At 41.0% G+C, this 23311-nt stretch overlaps 1 protein-coding gene across 2 annotated transcripts; it reads right to left on the bottom strand.

Annotated features, from left to right (window-relative positions):
* Positions 1 to 466: 466 nt before the first annotated feature.
* Positions 467 to 23255, bottom strand: sntg1 (syntrophin, gamma 1; the record flags this gene model as incomplete). 2 transcript variants are annotated; one of them, XM_080726217.1, is made up of 17 exons in its annotated part: positions 467 to 649; positions 774 to 935; positions 4692 to 4784; positions 4952 to 5104; positions 7431 to 7502; positions 9580 to 9696; positions 10380 to 10418; positions 13268 to 13397; positions 13873 to 14003; positions 14569 to 14651; positions 15278 to 15380; positions 15697 to 15738; positions 16642 to 16685; positions 17284 to 17341; positions 18319 to 18375; positions 20631 to 20765; positions 23229 to 23255. In XM_080726217.1, the coding sequence occupies 17 exons, from the start codon at positions 23253 to 23255 to the stop codon at positions 467 to 469; spliced, it is 1629 nt and encodes a 542-aa protein (XP_080582343.1). The 2 variants fall into 2 exon arrangements, with proteins under 2 accessions (XP_080582343.1, XP_080582344.1); XM_080726218.1 differs by having other exon boundaries at positions 774 to 884.
* Between the last annotated feature and the right edge of the window lie 56 nt (positions 23256 to 23311).

Genomic DNA, 23311 nt, shown 5'->3' with positions numbered 1-23311 from the left:
TGCTGAGGAGTCCACCATACATCAATTTCTATTATATAGAAGAGGAGCCTTGAGGATAAAACTGTGTCATTTATTGACAGTGTTAATTAAAACGAATGTCTGCTTTAAATGTTTGATGATCAACCAAATTATATCCAAAGAAAGTTTCGTTCAGAAGATTTAAATTACACAATTCGTTTTCTTCATTACTGGAGTCTTTTTGTTGGCTACAAAGTTGTTCAATGTACAGTGTGATGTTCAAGTCCAAGAGAAGCACATCAATCCAAGTTTTTCCTTGAAATCCTCCATTATAGTACATTTCTCCAGAAAAAGGTCTTTCACCAAAATAGTTCCACTGTTTGATATAGTTGACCTTCATAATATGATGACCACACACTGAATACACACATTTCCGTGTTTTAATTGTTCATTTAGGCCATAGCCATGATTAAGTGCAATGTCTTACAAGTTTAGGATAAGGCGCCTGTCAAGTGGCATATTTGAGTTTAGATGTCTGTGAATTACATGAGAAACTGGTGAGAGATGGCATCCCCGTGGTAGTTGCAGTGCCATGACTCTCCACAAACATTGGGTCCAGGCAAGCAACTTTGGCAGCAAAAAATGCATGGATACAATGTAGCACGGCAAAGAGGTTTGAAAATTCCAGTTCCTGTAACAGAAAGTCAATATTGATGTTGCACAGAAATCAGTTACTCTAAACTTTGATTTAAAATCCACCAATCCATATAGTTACCTTTCATATATTTCATTATTGAAATGTACAGGTGTGTTACCTTTGCTTCTATCGCTTTGGAGTCTTGATTTTGGAACAAAAACTTGATCTTGCTTTTCCCATCATCGGATGATCCTTTAAGTTGGGAAAACTTGTATCTCCATAGCACAGCCTGTATAGGAAACATACCAAGAGAGAACAAATGGGACATTTGAAACTGAAGCTGTTCTATTTGCAGTTTAAACACTGTGAATGTCACATTAAACAGAGGGGGTAAGATACTGTATCACTTTTCATAACTGAATTAATGTCGAGCTGTATAATAAACAGAAGCTGTACAATATCATAGACGACGGTGAGTTCTCATTCGAGCATCTCTGGTAGACAGCTGGCGACGCGTCTCATGTGGATATGTATCTGGTGAGTACATCATTTTGTGCAAGATTGCATTCCCAGTCTGACTGAAAGTAGGAATATTACACTGTACAATGCACTGTAAGTAATATTTGAATGTGCCGTTGTTGAATAGTTATTCATAATGGAAATGAGTTCAGTCAATTTTCTGATGCATCGCTGAGGTCAGTATAGGGAGAGAATCGCAATTCTTCAAATGCCTCACACGCGGGCACGCACGCGCGCGCCTGCACGTACGCACACACTCATACACACCCACACACACTGGAAGAATTGGCCTGGCTTTTCAGAGCGGATCTCAAAGAGAGCATTATACCCATCCCATTCATATCAATTGCACCCACAAGGACTCCATAACACGTCAGAGCAGCTGGAGGGATGGTTGTAGTGGAAAGGTTCAGAGGGAGCAGGGGATGGAAGGAGAAGCTATCAATAGCAAACTCCTTGTTTTCCTTCTTCCTGGACAGTTTCAGTAGTGACCCCTGTCTCAGGTGAAAGAACGATCCCATCAAATTGTAGAGACCCTTCAGTATATACCGTATCCTTCCAACTGATTTTAAGAAGGCATTAATCATACCATTTTACTTCTTTATATTTCAATGCGCTGGCTTGGATAATCCTACTCAAATAAGAATGGATGACAAGTGTTCTTCATTTGATTCGATTTTAGGACACTTTTAAAGAGTATATACAGTATTAATCTCCCGCATTATGTCCAGATTTTAGCATCCAAATGTATGCTGATGATACTGTGTACCCATACACGAACTAAAGAACATGATGCAGCCGAACTGACAACTGCAAGGAGCAGGGTGTTGGAATGGCTAGTTAAATCATGAGTGACCATTAATGTATTCCACATAATAATTCAGTTAATCTTTTTAATTAATGATACCATCACATATTTTGAAATATTTAACTTTAAGCGCCCAATGCATTATCAATGGAAAAAGTACAAACTTTGGCAGGCTACTAGAGCTACAAACTTACACCTAGAAACACAGTTCAAACTCTATCAAGTTCAGCTTACTGTGGAAATGTTTGCCTGAAAATGAATATTTGCAATGTTTCATGGTTTTAGAGATATAGTCTTTACATGCATTCTTGAATTTTTTTTGTAGCTTTTGAAATATTTAACTTTAAGCGCCCAATGCATTGTCAATGACAATGGACTTTAAAGGAGAGAAAAAACAACCCATCAGTGTCAATTGCTCAGATGCAGAGGTGCTGGGATTTGCTCCCATGACCTTCCGTTAATGAGTCAAGAGCTTTTCCAACTAAGCCACCCAAAAACACATATTTCAGGTGCCCAGTGCATATCTTTACAAAGAACATTCCAAAGTACTCCACCATCAAACTATAAGTAGACTGTGGTTTGAATATGGAACCTCCCTGCTGAGAGTCAGATCATTAAACCACTTTAATACCTTTCAGAAACTCAGGGCACAGGTCTCTTAGTGTTTTGACGTTGTTTTTCTCCTATTTCTATTATTCTAGCCTTGGAAAAAAAAGTAAATGTTAAATAAGAGACATGTTCCAAGAGAGCCTGAGATGTGGAATAGTGGTCTAATGATTAGTTCTTCGCCTCAGAAACCAGTCTTCCCACAGTTCAATGATGCACTACTTTGACATTTTCTATGCAAACATATTGATAATCTTGCGCCCATTCCTCTTAGAGGATGCCTGATATCCTGTCATTGGCTGTACCCTAAACTACTAGGGGTGACTGGGTACCGCAATTTCGAAAAACTGCCTTTAGTCAATCTGCTTTCTTTCTTTCTTTCTTATATTCCATATCCACAAATACTGGAAACTCAGGGGGCTTTGTAGCTTCTCAGTAGCTTCATTGATGCAGCTACTGAGGAAGGCATTGCTGAAATGTTTGGCTGCAACAAGAGGCCAAGTTAAATGAATAAATGAAGAGGAATACAGTTTTCCTGAGAGTGAGTCTTTTTTAACTTTACGTAAGTCTCTTGCTATGAGATCCAGCACCAGATTTAATCAAAAGAAGATTTTCTTGTAGGTGAGCACATTTGTTTCTTGAACTCTATTTTTAAAAACAGCCTCAAGCTTTAGCTAAAGTCAGCGGCTGACCATCAAAGATTGCCGTCTTGCTGTTTTTGTGACAGGCTCGCAAGGTTCCTAGAGCTTGTAAACGGTTACTGTCAATATACTGTAAGTGGCTGTACTGTTTCTATTCAGTCAACGATAAGGTCAAGAGGTGCAAAGTAAAGGATATAGATTGGTGATTGGTTGGAATGAATGTTGATACGCAAACGTGCAACCAATGGGTTGGTTTTTAGCACCCGTGAGCACGAGCATAAAGCAGCATCTACTGTATGTCGGTGACTACATTTAGTTTGTCTGTGTTGGCTGTAAATTAAAAGATGACATTATTCCGACTGTTTTTGGTTAGTTTTAGTTTGTTTTAGTTTCCAGGCAGCGGCGTGATAATCAAGAGGTTGTTTGGGTGGTTTTCCCAGGGACCCTGAGCGCAACAGTGGGGGCGCGGGGGGCTGCAAGGGTGATGACGACGGAGGCGCGCCGTCTCAGGCGACCATGAGCCACGTGAGACACTGCCGAGCGAGCGTTAGCGAGCGAGTCGCAGTGTCGAGTGTTGCGACGGTCGCATGAGCCTCCCGCACCTCGGCGCGGTCCAAGTGAACACAACGGAGCGCTCCCTACCTGGCTACCTCCTTGCCCACCACTGACCCCCACCGTTGCTGGGAAAACCGCGGTCACGTCAGGGAGAGCGGTGTTGTTAAGGGTTGCAGCTCGGATAGGTGCGCTTGTTTTGTTTTCTCAGTTGTTAATATATAAAATGTATATATATAAATATTGCCAAAACAGCAGATTGACATGAGTAGGCAGTGCAAAACATGACATAATGTCTTTCTTGTTTAAATAGTATTTATCGTACCGATTCTTTTGTCTCACACTTTTATGTATTGTGCTGCGTATTGTTTTATGTGTTTTATTGCTGTTCAGTGGTTGTTTTTGTCTACCTGCCAAGGGACAATAAATGGTAATTAACTCTGGTGCAATTACTTTTAATTGTGCACTGTCTCTATATAATAATAAACAATAAAACGAACAAGCTAGCTACTGTAGGTTGTCAATTGTCTTAGAATTCAAATTTGTACTTGCCAATTGAAACTATTAAGTAATACCACCATATGTAATGTTTGGTGATTGGGCTTCACATATGGATTGTGTTTTTTCTGTATACAATACATTGGCAGCATTGTGAGTCTTCGGGGGGGAAAGAATCTTATATTGCAGGACTTGGGCCCAAATCCGAGAAAACAATAGACAGCGGCTGTGTCCTGTTAATTCACATAATGGGTAGCAGTGTTTTGCATGGCACTCAGACTTGGGTAAAGGCCAAAACGAACCCAAGTGAGAGTTTGGAAGCCAGGCCGTCAAAACAAATGCACTCAGACTACAAAACACGCACCGCACAGAATAAGTTAGCAACACCAAAAAGAGATGCTGAGACATCAGGACTAGTTTTACCCGAGCCCACCTCTTACCCCCCTCCCTGTTCACCAGAATCACCACTCACCTTTGAGGCAGCATCAAAGCAAACAAATCCCATGCTGAAGTCGATGGTGAGCCCCATAAGGTGGCTCTCCATAATACAGGCGTACGTCTTACACTGTAGAGCAGAACAAGACATTATGGCTACCAGAGTCATGCACAGAAAAGATCCCATTTCACATGTCAAGCATGTCACAAGACCATGAATCTGACTCTACCACTACTAAAACAACAGGGCTGAAAGATGACAATCATCATCATTCCCTTTGCAGTTTACACACTGACCTGTATCCTCTCTACCTCCAGGAATGTGGCCATCTGAAAAGCCTTCTCCCAGATCAACAGATCACACTCCAGCTCCACGCTGAAGAATAGATCCTCCCCCGTCTCCGCCTGGACACTGAAGCAATGCTTCCTCTTGTCCAGAAGGTCATTGTCCTGAGATAACACAGTAATGCTGCCATGACCATTATGTACAGACAGGCACAGCCAGCGGTGTCGCACCAAATTCTGGGCCCTGGGTACTTTAACTATTGAAAAATAGCAGATATACAAGATCTGCTATTTTTGAAAGATTGTGGAAAAAAAAAAGTCTTTGAATATTTCAAATCCATTTTTCTTTTTAACCTATTTTTCTAGGTCAGTGGTGTTCGAACTTTTTCATGTGAAGGACCCCCAAAATGATATGTATTTGGCCACGGACCCCCATTTCAAAATATTTAGTTCCAGGGGACCCCCAAGCAAAATTTTAGTTTAAAAAATATGTATATTCAAAGATTTGCACACATTTTCACAACTTTTCAAAAATAGCAGATCTACAAGCTCTTTCAATAGTTAAAGCATTAAAATAATAAAGGCCCCTCCACCTTGGGCCATAGTAACTCAGTCCCACTTTCCCCCCCTGGTCGCTGTGACGCCCCTGGGCACAGCGACTCGGTGATAACAGAAAGTGGTAGTGATATATTATTGTGTTGCTGTACTCTGCAGCGACCAAAGAAGCTGTTCTGCTTGCTCTGGTTTGAAGAGCATGGAAAGTCTGAATGTTATACTCAACACGCTCTCTTCATTTGTTTAACCCCATGCCCCCCCATCCCTATTCTGGGGAAAACATTCTGCCAAAATAGTGGTGTGAGCTTGTACAGTAGGTTGGCTACTTTCTGTGTTGAGATTTGATGTAGCAGGAAATACTATAACAGCGGACCTAGTATATAGACTCCTGGAGGACCCTAGCAGGTTAAATAAGTATACAGTATATGGTTTAAGGTACCACAGAAAATGCTGCACCAAACAATGTTTTGCTGTACTGTAGCTCCCACAGCAAAACCGAACAAGTACAAGAAAAAGTGCTCCTCTGAGCACAGGTCTCCGGACTCTCCGCCAGGCCAGGTAGGTTATTGTGGGCCACGTTCGGAATTATAAAGGTGAGTGGAATGTGTAGAAGTTGAGCGGTTAATATTGATGAAGCTATTGCACGCTCGGACGCTGTGTTCATGATTTGAGGCATTTTGTTCCAAGGGATACACTTCTGCAAACGTTAGATGCATATGACCATATAAATATGACCAAACAAAATCTGTAGGAGTAATATCAAAAGTAGAAAAAATATCAAATTAGCGAAAATTGGTCTGCTGGTGGTGCTATAATAGGCCAATGTGAAAAGGGTGGCATTTCTTCCTCAATAGTGGGAATGTGCGTGCACAACAATTAAACACTGCGTTCATGATTTGAGGAATTTTTTTTGTTCAAAACAAGCCTATCATGAACTTTTTGCCAATCAGGAAGGAATATGAAAAATCTAACAGATCCGTCTTGATCACATGACTATAGAGATAATTCATACGGATATTTGCGTGATGTTTGGACAAAATCTGTAAGAGGAATATAATACATTTTTTGCAAAAGTCGCCCTCCTGGTGCTATAAAAGGCTGATGTGAAAATTGCAGGGCAGAGGTTTTTCTTTGATCTCTAGGGAGTGTGCATACACAGTTTGACATCGATCGGGCCAGCGGTGCCGGAGATTAGCTGTTCGCAGATGGACGAATTAACTGACACACACGGACAGGGGGAAAAACATAGTCTTGGCCACACCTTCGGCCTGGCGGAGACAATAACATAAAAGGCATGCTACAGTAGTTATGCTACACTGAGGCCAACATGTAAATAATTAGATATCAAAATCTATGTCAATGAAATTTGGCATGGGGGAGGGGTGGGATGGTAGATGATAAGCTCAATCTAAATTCAAATTTCAAATTCAAGATGACATGCAATGTACTGTAAATGCAAATACAAAACATGTGTGCATTTGTAGCCTATAGTAAACCTTCCCGGTGAAGTGAATTCACGTTATTATCATGTCTTCTACAGACAAGTCTGCAAAACACCCACCCAGCTTTTGGAGCCAGACCGGTCTGTAGAATTCAATTCAATTACATTTTATTTAAGTGTCAAATCATAACAAGTTATCTCTAGACACATAAAGAGCAGAGACCCCACCCTGAAAAAAGCAATTTTGCAACAAGTGGTAGAAGACATGATAATGTGAATTCTTGTGACTGGGATGGTTTACCAGGCAAGTGCATTTGCACCATAACGTCAAACCTCACAGTGGTTGGACTGCAAGGGAATGCATTAAAATATATAATAAATGAACTAATTCAAGTGCAGATTCATTCTTTCACCTCAAAAGTGCATCCAGACACTGAGATTTCTGCCTGTAAATATTAAAGGTATGCCTCAAGCATAATAAAATATCTGCCTTACCTTCAAGACCTTGGACATGATCTCATACACAGTGAAACTCTTTTCTGCTCTGGTCCAGTCCCATGTCGTCACCTGAAACATGTCATGTTTAATTGGATTTGATTTAATATATTCAATGAATATTTTACTGAATAGCTATGCTGGGGCTCTTAAAGAAATGAATGGATGAGAGCTGCCCCCAGAACTAATACTTTAGCCATTGTATTTCTCTCTCCAGGTTGCTCATTTAAAAACTGCCTATTTTAAAATGAGTTACAGCTCAGTTGTTTCGTTTAACATGGTCTTAACTGCTATCATTTATATTCATATTATGTTCATTTACATTCAACAATTTATTCTGACATACATGAAAAATTAGAGCACATGCGTCTATATAAAGCTAAATATTTCCCTATTGTCCTCTTTTATTATCCAGCACATTCAAATGGTGCTTGCAGCTTTTCTCATTAATCAATCATGAATCTATATAAAGCTAACATTTCTCTATTCTCCTCTTTTAGCCTCTGGCACATTCAAAGGGTGCTTGCGACTTTACTTATTAATCAATCATGTCCCATCTCTTAACTCACTAAAATCAATAGCTTATCTCTCTTGTCACAATCACTTACATGGCTCACAAAATGTAAACACAGAGTTGATGATCATCATCAATCTCAATCTGGATCAATGTGGCACAATTGGTTTTATTTGAGTCATATAGGCGACACTTTCCAGCAGGAAAACGTTTTTGTCCATCGACAACATGGCACGGCTGCTTCTGGTGGAAGCCGGACAAGCTCAATGCAAACACAAGCCTTTTATTTGTTAAAAAAAAAGAAAAATATTTGTAAAAGACGTGACGAACTGAACCGAAATACCTCCACCTCTACCACCCTGTGTTCTATTTGTCTGTCATTCAATGTTATATGAGATACTTTAATGGTTTCCTGTTGAAATAAGCTTAGTCTTTTCATGGATCTCCTTTTAGTAGACCTTGTACCAGTGAACTGTACCGTCATGAATCTGTACATTTTCCTATGCAAACTTCTAATAAAGCCTTCAATCAATCAATCAATCAAAACCCATGTAGCTCTGGTCCATCGCTTCAGCTGCACTGACGCTCTGACAGACCCGTCGGCAAATGACTAGACCAGGATTTCTCAGCCCCTACGAGCGCTCAACCTCAGTCAAAATAAACTAGACTACTTCACTACTCACCAAACCAAAGTTAGTTCTGCGTTGTCTATTCTCCGCGGTGGGAAACCTCTCAGCACCCCACCCACTCTGTAAAATACATTATTTTTGTCATAAAATAAAACGCACCCACCTCGAGCCTCTCAGCGGCCACCGCAGATACAATGGTTCACAACCCGGAAATAAGCAGCGGTCGAGTTCGATGCACTTTATTTCATGACAAAAATAGTGTATTTTACAGAGTGGGTGGAGTGCTGAGGGGTTCACCACCGTGGAGAATAGACTTTCAACAACGCAAAACTATCTTTGGTTTGGTGAGTAGTGAAGAGGTTTAGCTTATTTTGACTCAAGTTGAGCGCTTGTAGGGGCTGAGAAATCCCGGTCTATTCATTTGCCGACGGGTCTGTCAGAGCGTCAATGGAGTTGACGCGATGGACCAGAGCTACCACCCACGTACAAACCAAAACTTACAGGAGTGGTCCTCCTGGTTCAGCCGCGACCCCTAAGATAATCATATTTTAACTGGGGACCCCCCCCCCCCCCCCCCATCCTACGAGCACTGAGACTTGAGGCATTACATTTTGTATAACATGGTTATATTGTGAAAATAGCAATGTCTGCATCTAATATTTGACAATTTGGCCAATGTTTTGTCATTTTAGTGGTATTAAAAAGTATTTAGAACTGTGCAGATACCCTCTACACACTTAAACTTTATGTTGGTTTGTTTACTGTTGAGTGAGAAAACAATGTTTCACATTAAGTTAACCCATTTAGGCCTAACCTATAGAATAGGGCTAAATCAGAAATTAGCCTACAAAACAAATATGTTGCTACATACTGTACATGTACTGTAAGCCCCTCCCAAACAGCAAAATGTGTTCCCGGCCTGAATGGGTTCATCTGGGGACCCCACAAATTAATTTGGGGACCCCTCTGGGGGTCCCAACCCACATGTTGAGAAACACTGACTTACAGGAGGTGCTGAGAACTTGAAGAGTGCAGAACCCCTCAAGGCGAGGAACTTTGGTGAGTACATTCGATCCTGAACAGAGTCCTGTTCCTTCTCGTCTGCCCAGCCCATGTAGATAATCTATCAGATGATCAAAGGAGAGATTGATAGAAACATACAGAGAGAGAGGTGCACATGTAGGGCACAATGTAGAAAGGAAGTTATATATGTATACATTAGGGAGATACAGACAAAGAGAGGGAGTTAAAGCATGTAAAAGGATTGTAGGCGTCAAGGCTGTACTTATCACATTCAGGGCGATTGCAGAACCAGTAGAATGTTTGGCAGCCATGTGGAGATCTTGATGAATGCCAAATCCATTGAGTGAAAGATTCAGGACGAGCATTCTCTTGTAATGCAATTTAATTGCAGCGATGAAAAGTCATGTGATTTTGTACTTTGTCAAATGGGAAGCAGCGACTGTTGAATTAATTATGAAAACACCAAATTCACAATCTGTGTGCAGGCACTTGAGCTGCTTATTTTTTCAGTCGATGGATTGGACTTTCATGACGCAAACATTCTGCCTCTTTTGCAACAGTTGCAAAGATTTGACCCTGTTCTTTCTTTGACCAACATGGTTATTATAGTGACATTCTGTTTCATGCGGAGGAAATATACCGGTGATGACTCAACGTTTTCTTACAGCAATAGGTACAAAGCGTATCTCTCAAAATGCCCAATAGAAAGCACAGTACCATCACAAGGTATCAAGCTTCACAGATCTAGAACTACAGCAAGGCAGATTCAGTTGATTGACTTACCTGTTGATTCACCGGGAAGTTTCTGTTAATCTTCTTCACCTAAGAAAAATCAGGAGCATCAGAGAGAAATTACTGGAGCGATCTAGAGCAGGGGATCCCAAATGTTTCCATGCCAAGGACCCCCAAGTAGCCATAGCATCTGGCTGTGGCCCCGCTATTACAAAATGACTCCCCAAAAAATGTATCTTATGAAATGTATGTAGCCAGCGGAGTTAGTTCATACAGATACACTTGAGGGGTCACTGCGCACTATGTTGCTTTAAGTCTGTTACTACACTATTACGCCAGTCCTACGTCACAGGCGACGTGGCAGCCTGCTGGCAGTCAGCTGATCTCTTGCCAAGCTATGTAACCCCCCCAGGCTGTCATTCTCTTGCTGCTGCCTTCCAGGTCTGCTGTGCTATGCGCTTGCTTGCCCCCACCGCCTCCCCAGCTCCACCAGTAGGCTCTGCTAATTCTGTTCCCCATGGGGGGTGTTTATATATTTATATATTTAGATCCCCCTGCTCCTAATGGTTAATGATGTTCTTCTGGGCTGCGCTGAGCAGGGGGAAGCAGAGCCGACGCCAAGTAAAAATGTTACATATACACTTGTTATACTCATCAATAATAAACATTGTTAATCATATCGTAAGTTATCTGAATGAATTGTGTATATCGTCACTGTCTGGCCAAAACCTCTCAACTCCATTTTTGAGGTTTTAGATTTTTTGGCATAAATCAGGGCTATTGAACACCTGTTACATCTGAGTGTTGGTTAAAATAATATTGAATCAATGGAAAGTAGTACAAAGTGCTTGGTACAAAACCTCCTAACTCCACACTTTCTGTCAAACCAGCTAACTCCACCCGATTGGCCCTCTCTTTTTTTCATAAATATGTGCTATTGAACACCATTTAAGTCTGTGTGTTGGTTAAAATAATATTGAACCAATGAAAGGTCAAAACCTCCTAACTTCACTTGAGTTCCAGAAAATTTACATTTTGGAGTTAGGAGGTTTCGGCCCGACAGCAGAGATATATTTGTCCCTGTCCTTTCCAATTGCTCCCTGGTGCCCCCTGCCGGTCCCCACTTTTAAAACGTTGTCTAGAGTACTACTGGCATTTGTCCCATTAGAACACACATTCAGGCCAAACATTTCCTCCAAGGACAAACTAACAGTCACACAAGTGTTTGTGCTTCTCCACAGCATCAGCGGAACGCTGTTATGGCTACTTTAATTCAATGTATGCAAATTGGAAAACTGGGATAGATTCATAGAAGTAATTTCCACAAGGACCTGAGGCTCTCCCTAAATGCTGGTTATAAATGCAGGGAAGCACAGAGAGAGAGCAGCGAGGCTTTAAATTAAAACATTCGGTTCAGATCCCAGGTATCAGGCATTCCTAATTCACACCACGCTATCAATAACTCACTCTCAAGGAACAGAGCGCCGAATTAGACCCTCCAAACTGTCTCTCGTCTTCGAATGGAGAACAACTGGTAAGTCCTAATTTTGAAATCTCATTTGAGGGTGAGCCCAGGGAGGAAGCGAGATGTTTAATCTTTTTCTGCTAGCGGGAAAAGAAACAGTCTGACTACAGTAAAGACATGAGCTGGATGGCACATGTACCGGCACATGTGTGCCGGTGGGTTTGTCTTCCTTCCACTGCAGGTTAGCACTTGTCTGTTCTGCTGTCAAAATCAGATTACATTTCATCCATTAAAAAATGGTCATAGTATCTACAATACATTCACCCATAGCGTCACTAGAACATTCTGCTAAAATAATCCACACATCCACCAGCTCATAACACTTGAAAATGTGTGAATATTCAATTAGTAGATCAGCTATTTTTGGCAAAAAGATTTGATGTAGAAAAAAAAAAAAAGAAGGAGCGGACTTAGCACAGAGCCCTGGGTGACTCTGGTCAACTAAGTATTTAAGTGGTTAAGAAATCTGTATGTCCTTAACTTCAGCTTATTTCATTGGCTCACACTTGTTAATAAAGGCTGAGGCCAGAAATGACCTTTCAATAATTCAATCCATTCTGACAATGAGTAATATGTGTTATGTTCAGTATGACCCTCACTTAATGCACTCCAAATTAGCCAGGGCTCCATTATCCCCCGGAGACTCGCATACAGCTCTCTCATATACAGCCAGCCCAAACACCACATCATAATTACCACCCTCTGAGGTTTTTAATTGTTGGACATTTATGTTGAGTAGCACGCCAACACAGGTGGCTGGAGCTTTTGTGTTTCCCCCGGGAGTGTCTAAAAGGAACCGGCAGCAAGCATTGGCTTTCTTAACTCTATTAATGTACCTATCAATGGGAGAAATGTCACATTGACATACAGGACAATACACCTAAAAGGGTATTTTGAAAGGTATTCAAATGCTACAGGCTTGAAAAACAGATATGGTTAATAAACAATCTGCATGTGGCCTTGATCTGTTGAGCTTCACCTACTTTATCTGACATGAAAGCACTATGTTTTCCTAACTCTTGTGAAGCTCGGAAATGTGTTCACAAAGAGAAATGGAATACAGAATTGCTATCTCATGAGTTATTTTAATGTGTGTTCCACCCCTTGGCATCATTATTATATAATACATTGTAATGAATTATAGATAATACATTCGCATGATTTTACCTTCAGGGAGTAAATGTAGTACAGTGCCAAGTGCTAACACTGTTATTGTGACCTCAGGCCGTTAGAAGAGTATGCACTTATCTCTTAGTGTGAAGACATTAGTATACGTCTACTTATCGTGTGACATTTGTAATATTATTGTTTATGTAGTCCAAAACGCCTAAGCACTTTGACTACTTCTTCAACAACATGTAGCAAAAGAGCTAACATATTTGCTGGAATCTTTCTGATGTTGTCTAATACTTACATTGTGCTTAGTGAGGTTGGATATGTTGCTGGCTATTGCTTGAAGCCAGTCTAAGCAGTCTTCAGCTGTGTGGCATTGAATGACACCACTGCAAACCCCATCAACAGCTATCACTTGAAAAGCATTTTTCCTGAACACATAGGGGCAAATCAAATAATTCAGAAAATGTGATTAAAGGCTTTTGAGAATCAGTTATTTAATCAAGCCACACAGTCATGAAACATAGTATAAATTCGACTGAAGGATAGCATTTAAGAAAACACTCCATCCAACTTAAATAAAACAAATTTATATGATCCAAAATTGTAATGTAATTTATTTAGATTAAATGATCAAGACATACTGTACTGTACTGCAGAACTCTTTTGAACAACATCCAAACATATTGGCACAGACAGCATTACTGTCTACTGCTGGAACGTGTCGGCTCCGTCTGAATAGTCATCTCGACACTGCTGCCGTGAGGAGTCTCGGCAGGGGACAACTACTGTAACTCAGCTTGCAGGTACAGAGCCTACAAGCCGTCACCCGAAGTGACAAGGTCGGAAACTGGCTGCCTGAGCCACTTTTCTGACAAAACATGAGGTCCCCCCGCGCGCACTCACCTGCACACGTCAGAGCCCGGCACGTGCTGTGACAGGCGCGAGTGGAGCAGAGGGATGAGCCGCAGGTCCACCCATCTCTTCTCCCAGCGCAGCCCGGGGGACGTGGGCCAGGAAGAGCAGGAGAGGGTGTCCTGGAGACGACACACAACACAAGGCAGAGAGAGGAGCTTATCGTTTTTCCCACCGCACGCTCATTTCTCACCCTCGCCTCATTTCATACAGCTGAAATGTCAACAGTCGGTGCCCGCACTGCCGCAGCTGCTCAGATGGGGAGAGCAGGGGAATTTGATTCACTTCACCTCTAAGATAAAGATGGAGTGCGTTGATTCTCAGCAAAATAGAGACAGTTGCATGGAAACAGCTTGTTGGCCTTTGGTACGCTGCCGCATAGTGATAGAAGGACAGTTATAGAACGTAGTCATAGACCAGTGATTCTCAACCTTGCAAGGAAGTTTGACAGGCATTAGGCCACAGACGCCCATTTCTTATCTCTGGTACCCCAATCTACACTGTAATATCCAGTGTAAAAGGAACTGGTTCCATTTGCACACTCTCAGAATTACAGATATGTAAGGGTCCATTTGGTTCCTAGCTATCAATCATTTAGCTGGGGACCCCCTCAAGGACCCCTGGGGGGATCCCAGCATTGGACCACAAATTGAGAACCACTGTCGTAGCTTTTGTGTAGTAGCCTACCGTGTTGTTGGGATGATAGTTCAAATGGAGGCCACTGTCACACAGAGGAGAAGATGTCCCACTACTCTGGTCACTGGGAACACCTGAAGGGACAAGCAAGAAATCCACATCCCCTGATGTGTGTTCAAATGTCACAGCAGCAGTTTCTGTAAAGAGCTAGCATTTCAAGGGTATCCTTCAAAGTGAATTATACTCATCAGCTACTATGCGGCATATCACACGCTGTGCAAATATTAGAGATAACACACACACACACTGTGCACATATTAGGGATACGGTACCCTAATATTTGCTTACCTTACAGATAAGGTGACAGTTCAAGTGACTTGGCATAAGCCGTAGGTATGATAGGTACAGTATTTGTGAATCACCTCTCAGTGTGTGTTTTGTCTGTAATGAAGGGCTCATGCCTTCACGTTTAGCAGTAAATTGTTTGCACATTGTTTGTTGTGTCTCTGTCAAATGTTTCTTCAGGTGGAAGTGCATGCTTGTCTCTGTTTCTTTGTCATTGGGCAATTAATATCTTTATTTAGTTCTTGTCGCACCTTTGTAGAAGTGCGTGCTTGTCTCTGTTTCGTTGATATTAGCCAATTAACGTTGACATTTTTTACATGCAGGTTGCGCTGCAGCGTTAATTAGACGCATGGAATACCGTTGTACGATGAAGTGTAAAAGAGGCGTTTCTTACTCAGTATGTGAGTATTCTTACATGTGCAATCTTCACAGAGGGGTAGTTTAAGAAAGGCTGGAGTCTTCTTTAGAAAGGACACAGTGAGTGTCACTTCTTCACCGGCATTTCTCAAAACCTGGACCTGAAATATATGTACACGATTTACAGTATAAATCTCTATTTGTGGCTAAACATTAAAGCTTACTGCTAGCCCCTTGGTGTGATGTATGACACGAGGCATTGTGTAACAGTTATTCTGTAGAGAAAGGAATGCTTAGATAAGGGCTTTAGATGACCCTGAAGTTATAGTGCTTACACATTGTGAAGCTGTTAAATTCAAAATGGATAAAAGATCTAAAAGTCTAAAAGATAATGATCACAATGTAAAACAAGATAAAAATGAGCTGTGAGAGTTACTGCAGCGTAGGTAAAGTATGAGATATCAGTTGACAACTTACCACTTCCTCATGGCGATAGCTTCTTACATTTATTCCATTTATCTGGAATCCAAATCAAAACGTTGGTGTTAAAATAATAACATCAACAGTTATTTTTAGCGTTCTTATCTTCAATATATTGACTAAAGAAACATACACAATATTAGGTACCACTTTATGTTAATTAAGGTCGCCTTTATAATGCATTATAATGCATTATAAGCTCATTTATAATGCATTATAAAGTGCTTATAAGGCATTATAACACTTGTTATAAATGTTTATAATCATGTATAACAGCTTAAAACAGCTTATAACCACGTTTATAACGCATTATAAGTGTTTATAACTACCATCATAACTTACTTAGTTATAAAGGCACATAGAGAAGTGCTATAATGTGTTATAATGCATTATAACCAATGTGTTTATTAAATATAGTAATTATCAATAATATGCTATAGCATGACTTTGAGACCTTTAAGTAAAGTGACAACATGAATTAATGGTTTACCTTAATATAAAGTGTTAGCCAATATTATCATTGTTCTACATAATAATGTACCTAATTTAACATTATATTGTTTTTAAATTATCTCTTCTTAATTCCCTACCTATGCCGTATGTGCAGAAAAGCACTTTGCAATACAAATACAATTGCCGTGCCTATCTGGACTAAAACCTGTAAACACAGGGTGACATTCACAGCTGCCATTAATACTGTATTGCTATCCTGTCAACGTTATCTTTGCAGACTGCATCGCAGCCCGCCTTTTTTTTCTTCACCCCTGCAAAACCTATGCAACAACACTGACATTTACACCTATAGAAGAACTGCAGAGTGTTTTCAGCAGCGGTGCTGACACATGGCGTATGAAATATTAAAGATGTGCTTCACTTTGCAGAGTGGGCCGAGACGTATAAACAAGCATTTAAATGAAATATGGTGTGTCTGCTTTCTCATACCTGGAGGATGCCGTCTCCGATGAAGAGCAACCCAGAGAGTTCAGCTGGAAGGAGAGAATCACTTCAGTAAAGAAGCATCCATGGAATAACACGAGGCATACTAATGGCTTGTGCAGGGATTAGAGACAGACACATATCGTCGTTGTCGGGCGGAAACCATCGTACAGCATCGTACAGCAGATCTACAAGCACACAACGCCTCGCGGTGCGAGGCGTTGTGTGCATGTAGATCGGCTGTTTTCACTAGTTTGAATCATTTTTAAAATGATAAATGCACAACGAACGGTTTTGGACATACAAGGTTTTCACCCGTCAACGACGATATATAGATTTTGGACGATATATTGGTCATTATTGTCTCCGTCAGAGGCTGGAGACTATGTTTTCAGTCCTGTGTTTCCGTGTGTCTGTGTGTCCATTTGTCTGCTAATAGCTGATCTGTGGCACCATTGGACTGATTGGCAGAGATTAGCAACAAAGGAAGAACCCAAAACCTTTCTAAATCAGCCGCTTCATGTTTTGGCATATAACTCTTGAACCATAGGCCATACAATAACAATTCTTCGAAAGAAAATATTGGTCAAAACATTGATAATCTGCCAATCTGCCATTGGTCGGGCTCTAGCACAGATAATGATTTACCTTTTTGTTCTTTCGATATTTTTGAGATCACAACAGGGATTTTGTGTTCCGCTCCACCCTAAGAGAAGAATCAGAATCAGAATGAGCTTTACTGTCACATTACAGGTTTACAGAAGTAAAGAAGTGGGTGAAATTCGCTTTTGTGCATTGTTCCCATTGTATCGTTATTTTCTAGGGGTGTAACGATATAGTAACTGAATAGAAAAATCGATTTAAATTTGCAACAATCTACTATATCGATATGCAAACAGCAAAATATCCTATCGTTTTGCAATGCAAATAATGTATGGATATTACACAAGTATTTGTGCCTTGTATTTAGCAATTTTAAAGGGGCTATAGTCAACTTTTTCTTGAAAAACGGATGCTAAAATAAAAATAATGTTTTGAAAATATTTTATAAAAAAATAAGCTTCATATATGTATTTCTATTCAAAAGTGACCACAAAAAGTGTAAAATAATGATAAAATAATCATTTTGGCCATTGTCAGACCAACACTTTGTTTACATTCTAGTCTATAGACTAGGATGTAAACAAAGTGTCGGCCCTACAATGAAAAAGTTGACTAAAGCTCCTTTAAGAATAGAAATGAAAAAGAGGGGTCTAATTACTTTTCCATTCCATATCGCCGCTCTTGGTCTATCGATAAATGTGTGTAATCTCTGTGTTCAAGTCGAGGTGCGGGTTTGTCCATGAATGTATCGTATCGTCAACCGTGTATCGTGATGCGTATCGTATCGCTATTAAATGTATCGTTACACCCCTATTATTTTCCATAGAAGAAAGGAAGGGAAGAAGAAGGGGCGGGGGGCAAGGGGGTAAAGGAGATCAAACAAGAAAACATAAACAGAGTTATTAGAGGACCAAAGAACTATTGAGACAAGATAAGTGGGAGCAACTCCATTTTCACAAAACCCTCGCTATTTAATGCATTTTGACAAAAAAAGAAAAGAAAGGTCAATAATGTTAGGTGACAGTAAATTAAAAGGAAAAAGCTGTAGAGAGTAGACTAGATCAATGAGATCTAAATTACCTTAATACTCAGCCCGAAACCTCCAATAGTCTGCCTTCTGATCGTTACAGTCCTCTCCTGTTAAGAGATTTGGGTAGAAGAGCACAGTAATGATTTCAGGAGATGCCTATTTGAGATGTGTGATATGCTAAAGAAGCGCTTCTCAATTATTTCATTTTTTTCAAGGGCCCCATAACTTGTACTCTAACTGAGAGAGTACAAATGTAATTTGGCTCCATTTGTACACTCTCACAGTTACAGACCTGTAAGGGTCCATTTGGAACCCCCTCAAGGAACCCACTTTGAGACCCACGTTACTACATCAGGGGTCTTCAAGGACCCCTCCAAGGACCCCTTAGCTGACAGAGACATGAAGCAGGGACCCCTTCTACATATTGTATAAATGTGTGATACAGATTTTCATGGATTTTCATGGATTTCATACATAGACCACTTAAATTATCGTTACTTACTAAATTTGACCTGTCACTTTGTACTTTTTTACCTCTAAATTTGCAGAAAATAGCCGATCTACAAGCTCTCTGCTATTTTTGGCTAAAGTTCTCTTCAGAATTGTGTGTGTGTGTGTGTGTGTGTGTGTGTTGTGCGTGCGTGCGCGTATGTCTGTCTGTCTGTCAACTCGCAAACCACTGGATTGATATTAAGCACCAAATCTCCTGTGTTGTCAGCTTGGAGATCAGCTATTTTTGCTATTTTTGTGTGACACTGCAGTATGATGAAAAAACGTAAACAAAAAGTTGAAATATGGAGATACAAGCCCGACAGTAACAATGTACAGACACCTGTCTATATGTGCATAGTGCTGCAACAGACATGACTTTGATCCACAACAAGTAAGACATATCAAATGTATGCTTCTCACCAGAGATCCCAGTATGGGAAACCGGTCAGAAATCAAAGAAGGACTCCCCCGCCCGCCCCAGCATCAGGGACGTGCAGAGAATGTTAGAGAGGCTGAGCGCCTCTCTAACATTGTCAGGGACTGACATTTCTAAAAGGGCCTTTTGGTGAAAATATCGAAAAAAGAGGGAATTCTTTTAACATAAGATGCTGCATTCAAGTTCAGGAGTTCAGGTATGGCATGGAAAGAGGGCATTTGCAATTTTGCATTTCTTTCACCATAGTAAAAACTGCATTCGTGGTCTGGAGAGGGCACTTTTTACAGACTGATAAAGGGGCAGGGGCTCAAGCCCCCATTGATGTCTATGTGTGCACGTGCCTGCCCAGCATGCTCCTGCGCCTGAATAATGCTTAGTCGCCTGCTGGTGTTGTGCACTGAAAATAGCAGATCTACACACAGCTCACAAGGCATTTGCCACTGCGACTTGCTGTGAGCTTGTAGATTTCCGGTGCGCAAAACCCGTGCACCGAAGTATAGAGGGGCTTTAAGCTTGCATGTGCACCTGCACCTCCCGTTGACTAGTCTCTGTTCTGACAAGCCAATGGGACTCTCCATCAGAACTGACCAAGCTAACTGTCAGTCAAATAAGGTGGACATTACATATTTACCAACCAAGTCAAAATGAGTCTGGCAATGGAAAAACTAAAACAAGCTTTTTTAGTCACATGCATATGCATCCCTATTCTGGGCATCTCAAAATTAAATGAACATTCACACTAAATGTACAAATCTACAAACTCGTCGCAAAGCTAATTGTGAGCTTGTAGATCATGTATTTTCAGCTATTTTCGCATATGGCAAGATTTGGTGCAGAGGGATGGAACTAAGAACAGACCCCTTTCTGTGAAGCATTTTCTTTTCGCCCGGAGTCGTCGCGGACCACCGCCGCGGACCACCGGAGCGGCGCCGCAAACCACCGCGACCGATACGAATCCGTGGAGTTGTAGAACGTAATTTTCTGGCCAGGATTTGGGGATTAAGAGGTTAAGAATCCTTCACCATCGTAAACACATAGCTGAGGGAGGCTACTTCCTGAAGAGACGGCAGATATGCTGTGATTGGCCGGTAGTGTATCATGTGTGTATGATCCGCGATGTGATTGGCCAACATATACACAACGTATACAGATGATGCAGATGACGTAATTTTGCCGCGAAATCCAGTCCCCGGCCAGGATCATAGAAAACATATAAAGAGAAGGCTTTAGAAGCTGAAAATAACGGAGTGGGTGTTCTAAAACTTTAGCGATTTGACAGTTAGGACGATTTTAAGATTACATGGTATAACTTTAATTTGTCATGCACATTATAAACACAACACACTGACAATATGTTGATCTGATTTTAATGCATGTGTCATGAGAAATGCAGATGATGTCAACATCTAGTATTAGACAGCTTGGGTTACTTACACTGGAATAAAAAGGTTCTCCTGACACACAGATGACATCTTGCTCTTGAATGGTCAGAATGTCTTTGGCCAAGTGAAGTCGAATATTGAATGGCTCCTCATTACCTTCTTGCAGCAAATAAATCCCAGTCTTTGTCTGAAAATAATCAAAAAGACAACATCGTTCATCATTCCTTCGCAACTAAATTAAGCGGCCACGAAATGAAATGTCACAGAAAATGCTCCTCCAGAGCGGAATGAACTTGAAGAATGTGACAGACAGTGTAGCTTGCCTATCACTATGTCAGCTATTCCTCCTTGGCTTGTTATGGTCAGTAGCCATCAGGCTCCACAACCAAGTTTGACCCCCATGAGAGTTTAAGACCTCCACTGTCTGCTCTGTTCTTTTGGGATTACTGACTCCCACTTTGACTCTAGCACTGTCTGTTCTCTTGGATTACTGACTCTGGCGCTTGCAGATGGACTACTGGGATGTACGCAACATAACCTTGACAGATGCCTGGTAAGGATAACTGATGTGAGACATATTCATTCAGAGGCCTTTTCATATATTCATTTCTGATAGCTACGTATATAGGGAGGGAGAGATACAGACAGACAGATATACATACAGACAGACAGACAGACAGACAGACAGACAGACAGACAGACAGACAGATAGTCCACACAAAACTAAACACAATCAGCTGTAAGCCCTCATATGATAAACAACAAAATAGATTTATAAACAGACCCAAACAAACCAACAAATACTACCGGTACAATCTAGATTTCTGCACATATTCACCTCAGTCCAAGCTGTCGTAAATCATGAGAGAACGATGGAGAAAGGTTGATTTGTATGAAGACAGAGACCAATGTATGGCATGGTGCCATGTTCTTCCTCTCGTGAAGGACTCACCACGTGGGTGTGGGTCACATTGCAACCCGCAAGTCTAAGTTAAATCTGTCCACTTTCATGTTGATTGATTGTTAAACCAGAATTTGTGACCTACCAAAGTATGTAACTCCAGGGCCTAAGGGTCCCTGTTTTCTTTATATTCTTTGAGATCTTTTTTGTTATCAGTTTCATACCACTTTATTTCATACACTTGTGCTTATTTCATACACTTGTGCAGTACACTACTGAATGATCATCATGGCAACATTAAGTGCTTTTGATACGATTCACATTGAGGAAAACATGGTCAGGGATATGTGTTACTTGGATGACTCAGTTTACACAAAGCGTTCAGCCGTCAGATGCATCATCCATTCACTCTCATATCAATGATATACTCTTGTGATATTTTCTAAAATAGTAATGCATCTATCCCACGAGAAACGGCGAGTAAAGCTCAGAAATGTGCTGAATTCATCAATGAACAGTACCTTACATATGAATTTCTCAGTGTTAAGTAGCATGAGGAGACGAGCCATTTAAAACATTCAAATCCGCATAAATTTGCATTTTGCATAGCTATCTCTTCCCGGGCTAATTGGAATGCTTGTCTCGTCCTTGAGACTTAGAAAGGTCTAAATAAAAGAACCACCTTCACCTGACAAGATTGCTAATGGAAAATGCACCAATGTCAGCATCATTGTCACCCTGCATGCATTAGTCACTGGTTAACAAGGCATAGATAGAGTCCCATGGTTGCCTTCGCTAAGGGAAACATCTCGATTGCAAATGAAACTTTGAATCTAACTCACTTTACAGAGTAAATTGTCATTTAGCTACAATGAGGAACACAGGGGAAGTGAAGACCTCTTATTCAGGTTAAGAAATTAGTCTATGCCTGCAGCTTCCTTTGTGGAGAATGAAATGAGAGCAACAATTCACAGTGTGAGTATGTGTGTCTGTGCTAGGAAGAGGCAGGATTCACAGGAACACGAGGAAGAGAGAGAGAGAGAGAGAGAGAGAGAGAGAGAGAGAGAGAGAGAGAGAGAGAGAGAGAGAGGGAGGGAGGGGATGCCTGAGAGTATGTCTGTAAGTCTATATGTGATCTGTGAGTGCTCTCTCTCTCTCTCTCTCTCTCTCTCTCTCTCTCTCTCTCTCTCTCTCTCTCTCTCTCTCTCTCTCTCTCTGTTTGTGTGTGAGAGAGAGAGAGAGAGAGGGAGAGAGAGAGAGAGAGAGAGAGAGAGGAAGGGAGGGAGAGGGAGAGAGTCATTAGAGAAGCAAAATCAGGGCAGTAATGTCGTAACGTGTACATTGCTAGGTCAGACAATTTCTCAAGCGGCTGAGCATTGTTTGACCCGCTGTAGAGCATGTACTGTATGCAATTAGCCTTATCTCTGATCCCATTTTATGGTTTATCATGCTCTCCTTTCATAGCCCCCTCCCCCTCCACACTATTATTATCTACATGATCATCCACAATCAGATACAATAATGTACATGACAATTCAAACTACAGACATCGCCGGGTACCGTATGCAACAAGGATATCTCTTCTTAACAAGCTGCCGTCAGATACTGGAGCTTAATCAATGATGCTAAATGCTGACCAAAGGTTAACACACCTAACATTTGACGAACCTAAACACAGAGGCAATGACATAACTGACCCTATTAGTTTCAGTTACAATTCATTCATAATGAGGACCGTTCAGATCTTACCTCTTCATTTGAAGTCTTGAAATCCATGTGCCACCTGTGCAGTGAGGGAGGCTGTCCTGGAGCAAAAAGATGATGAGGTTTAG

The sequence above is a fragment of the Nannobrachium achirus genome (genome assembly GCF_963921795.1).
Source record: "Nannobrachium achirus genome assembly, chromosome: 5".
NCBI classification, from domain to species: domain Eukaryota; kingdom Metazoa; phylum Chordata; class Actinopteri; order Myctophiformes; family Myctophidae; genus Nannobrachium; species Nannobrachium achirus.
Note: the sequence above shows the minus strand (reverse complement) of the source record. Positions and strands in the feature narration are given on the sequence as shown.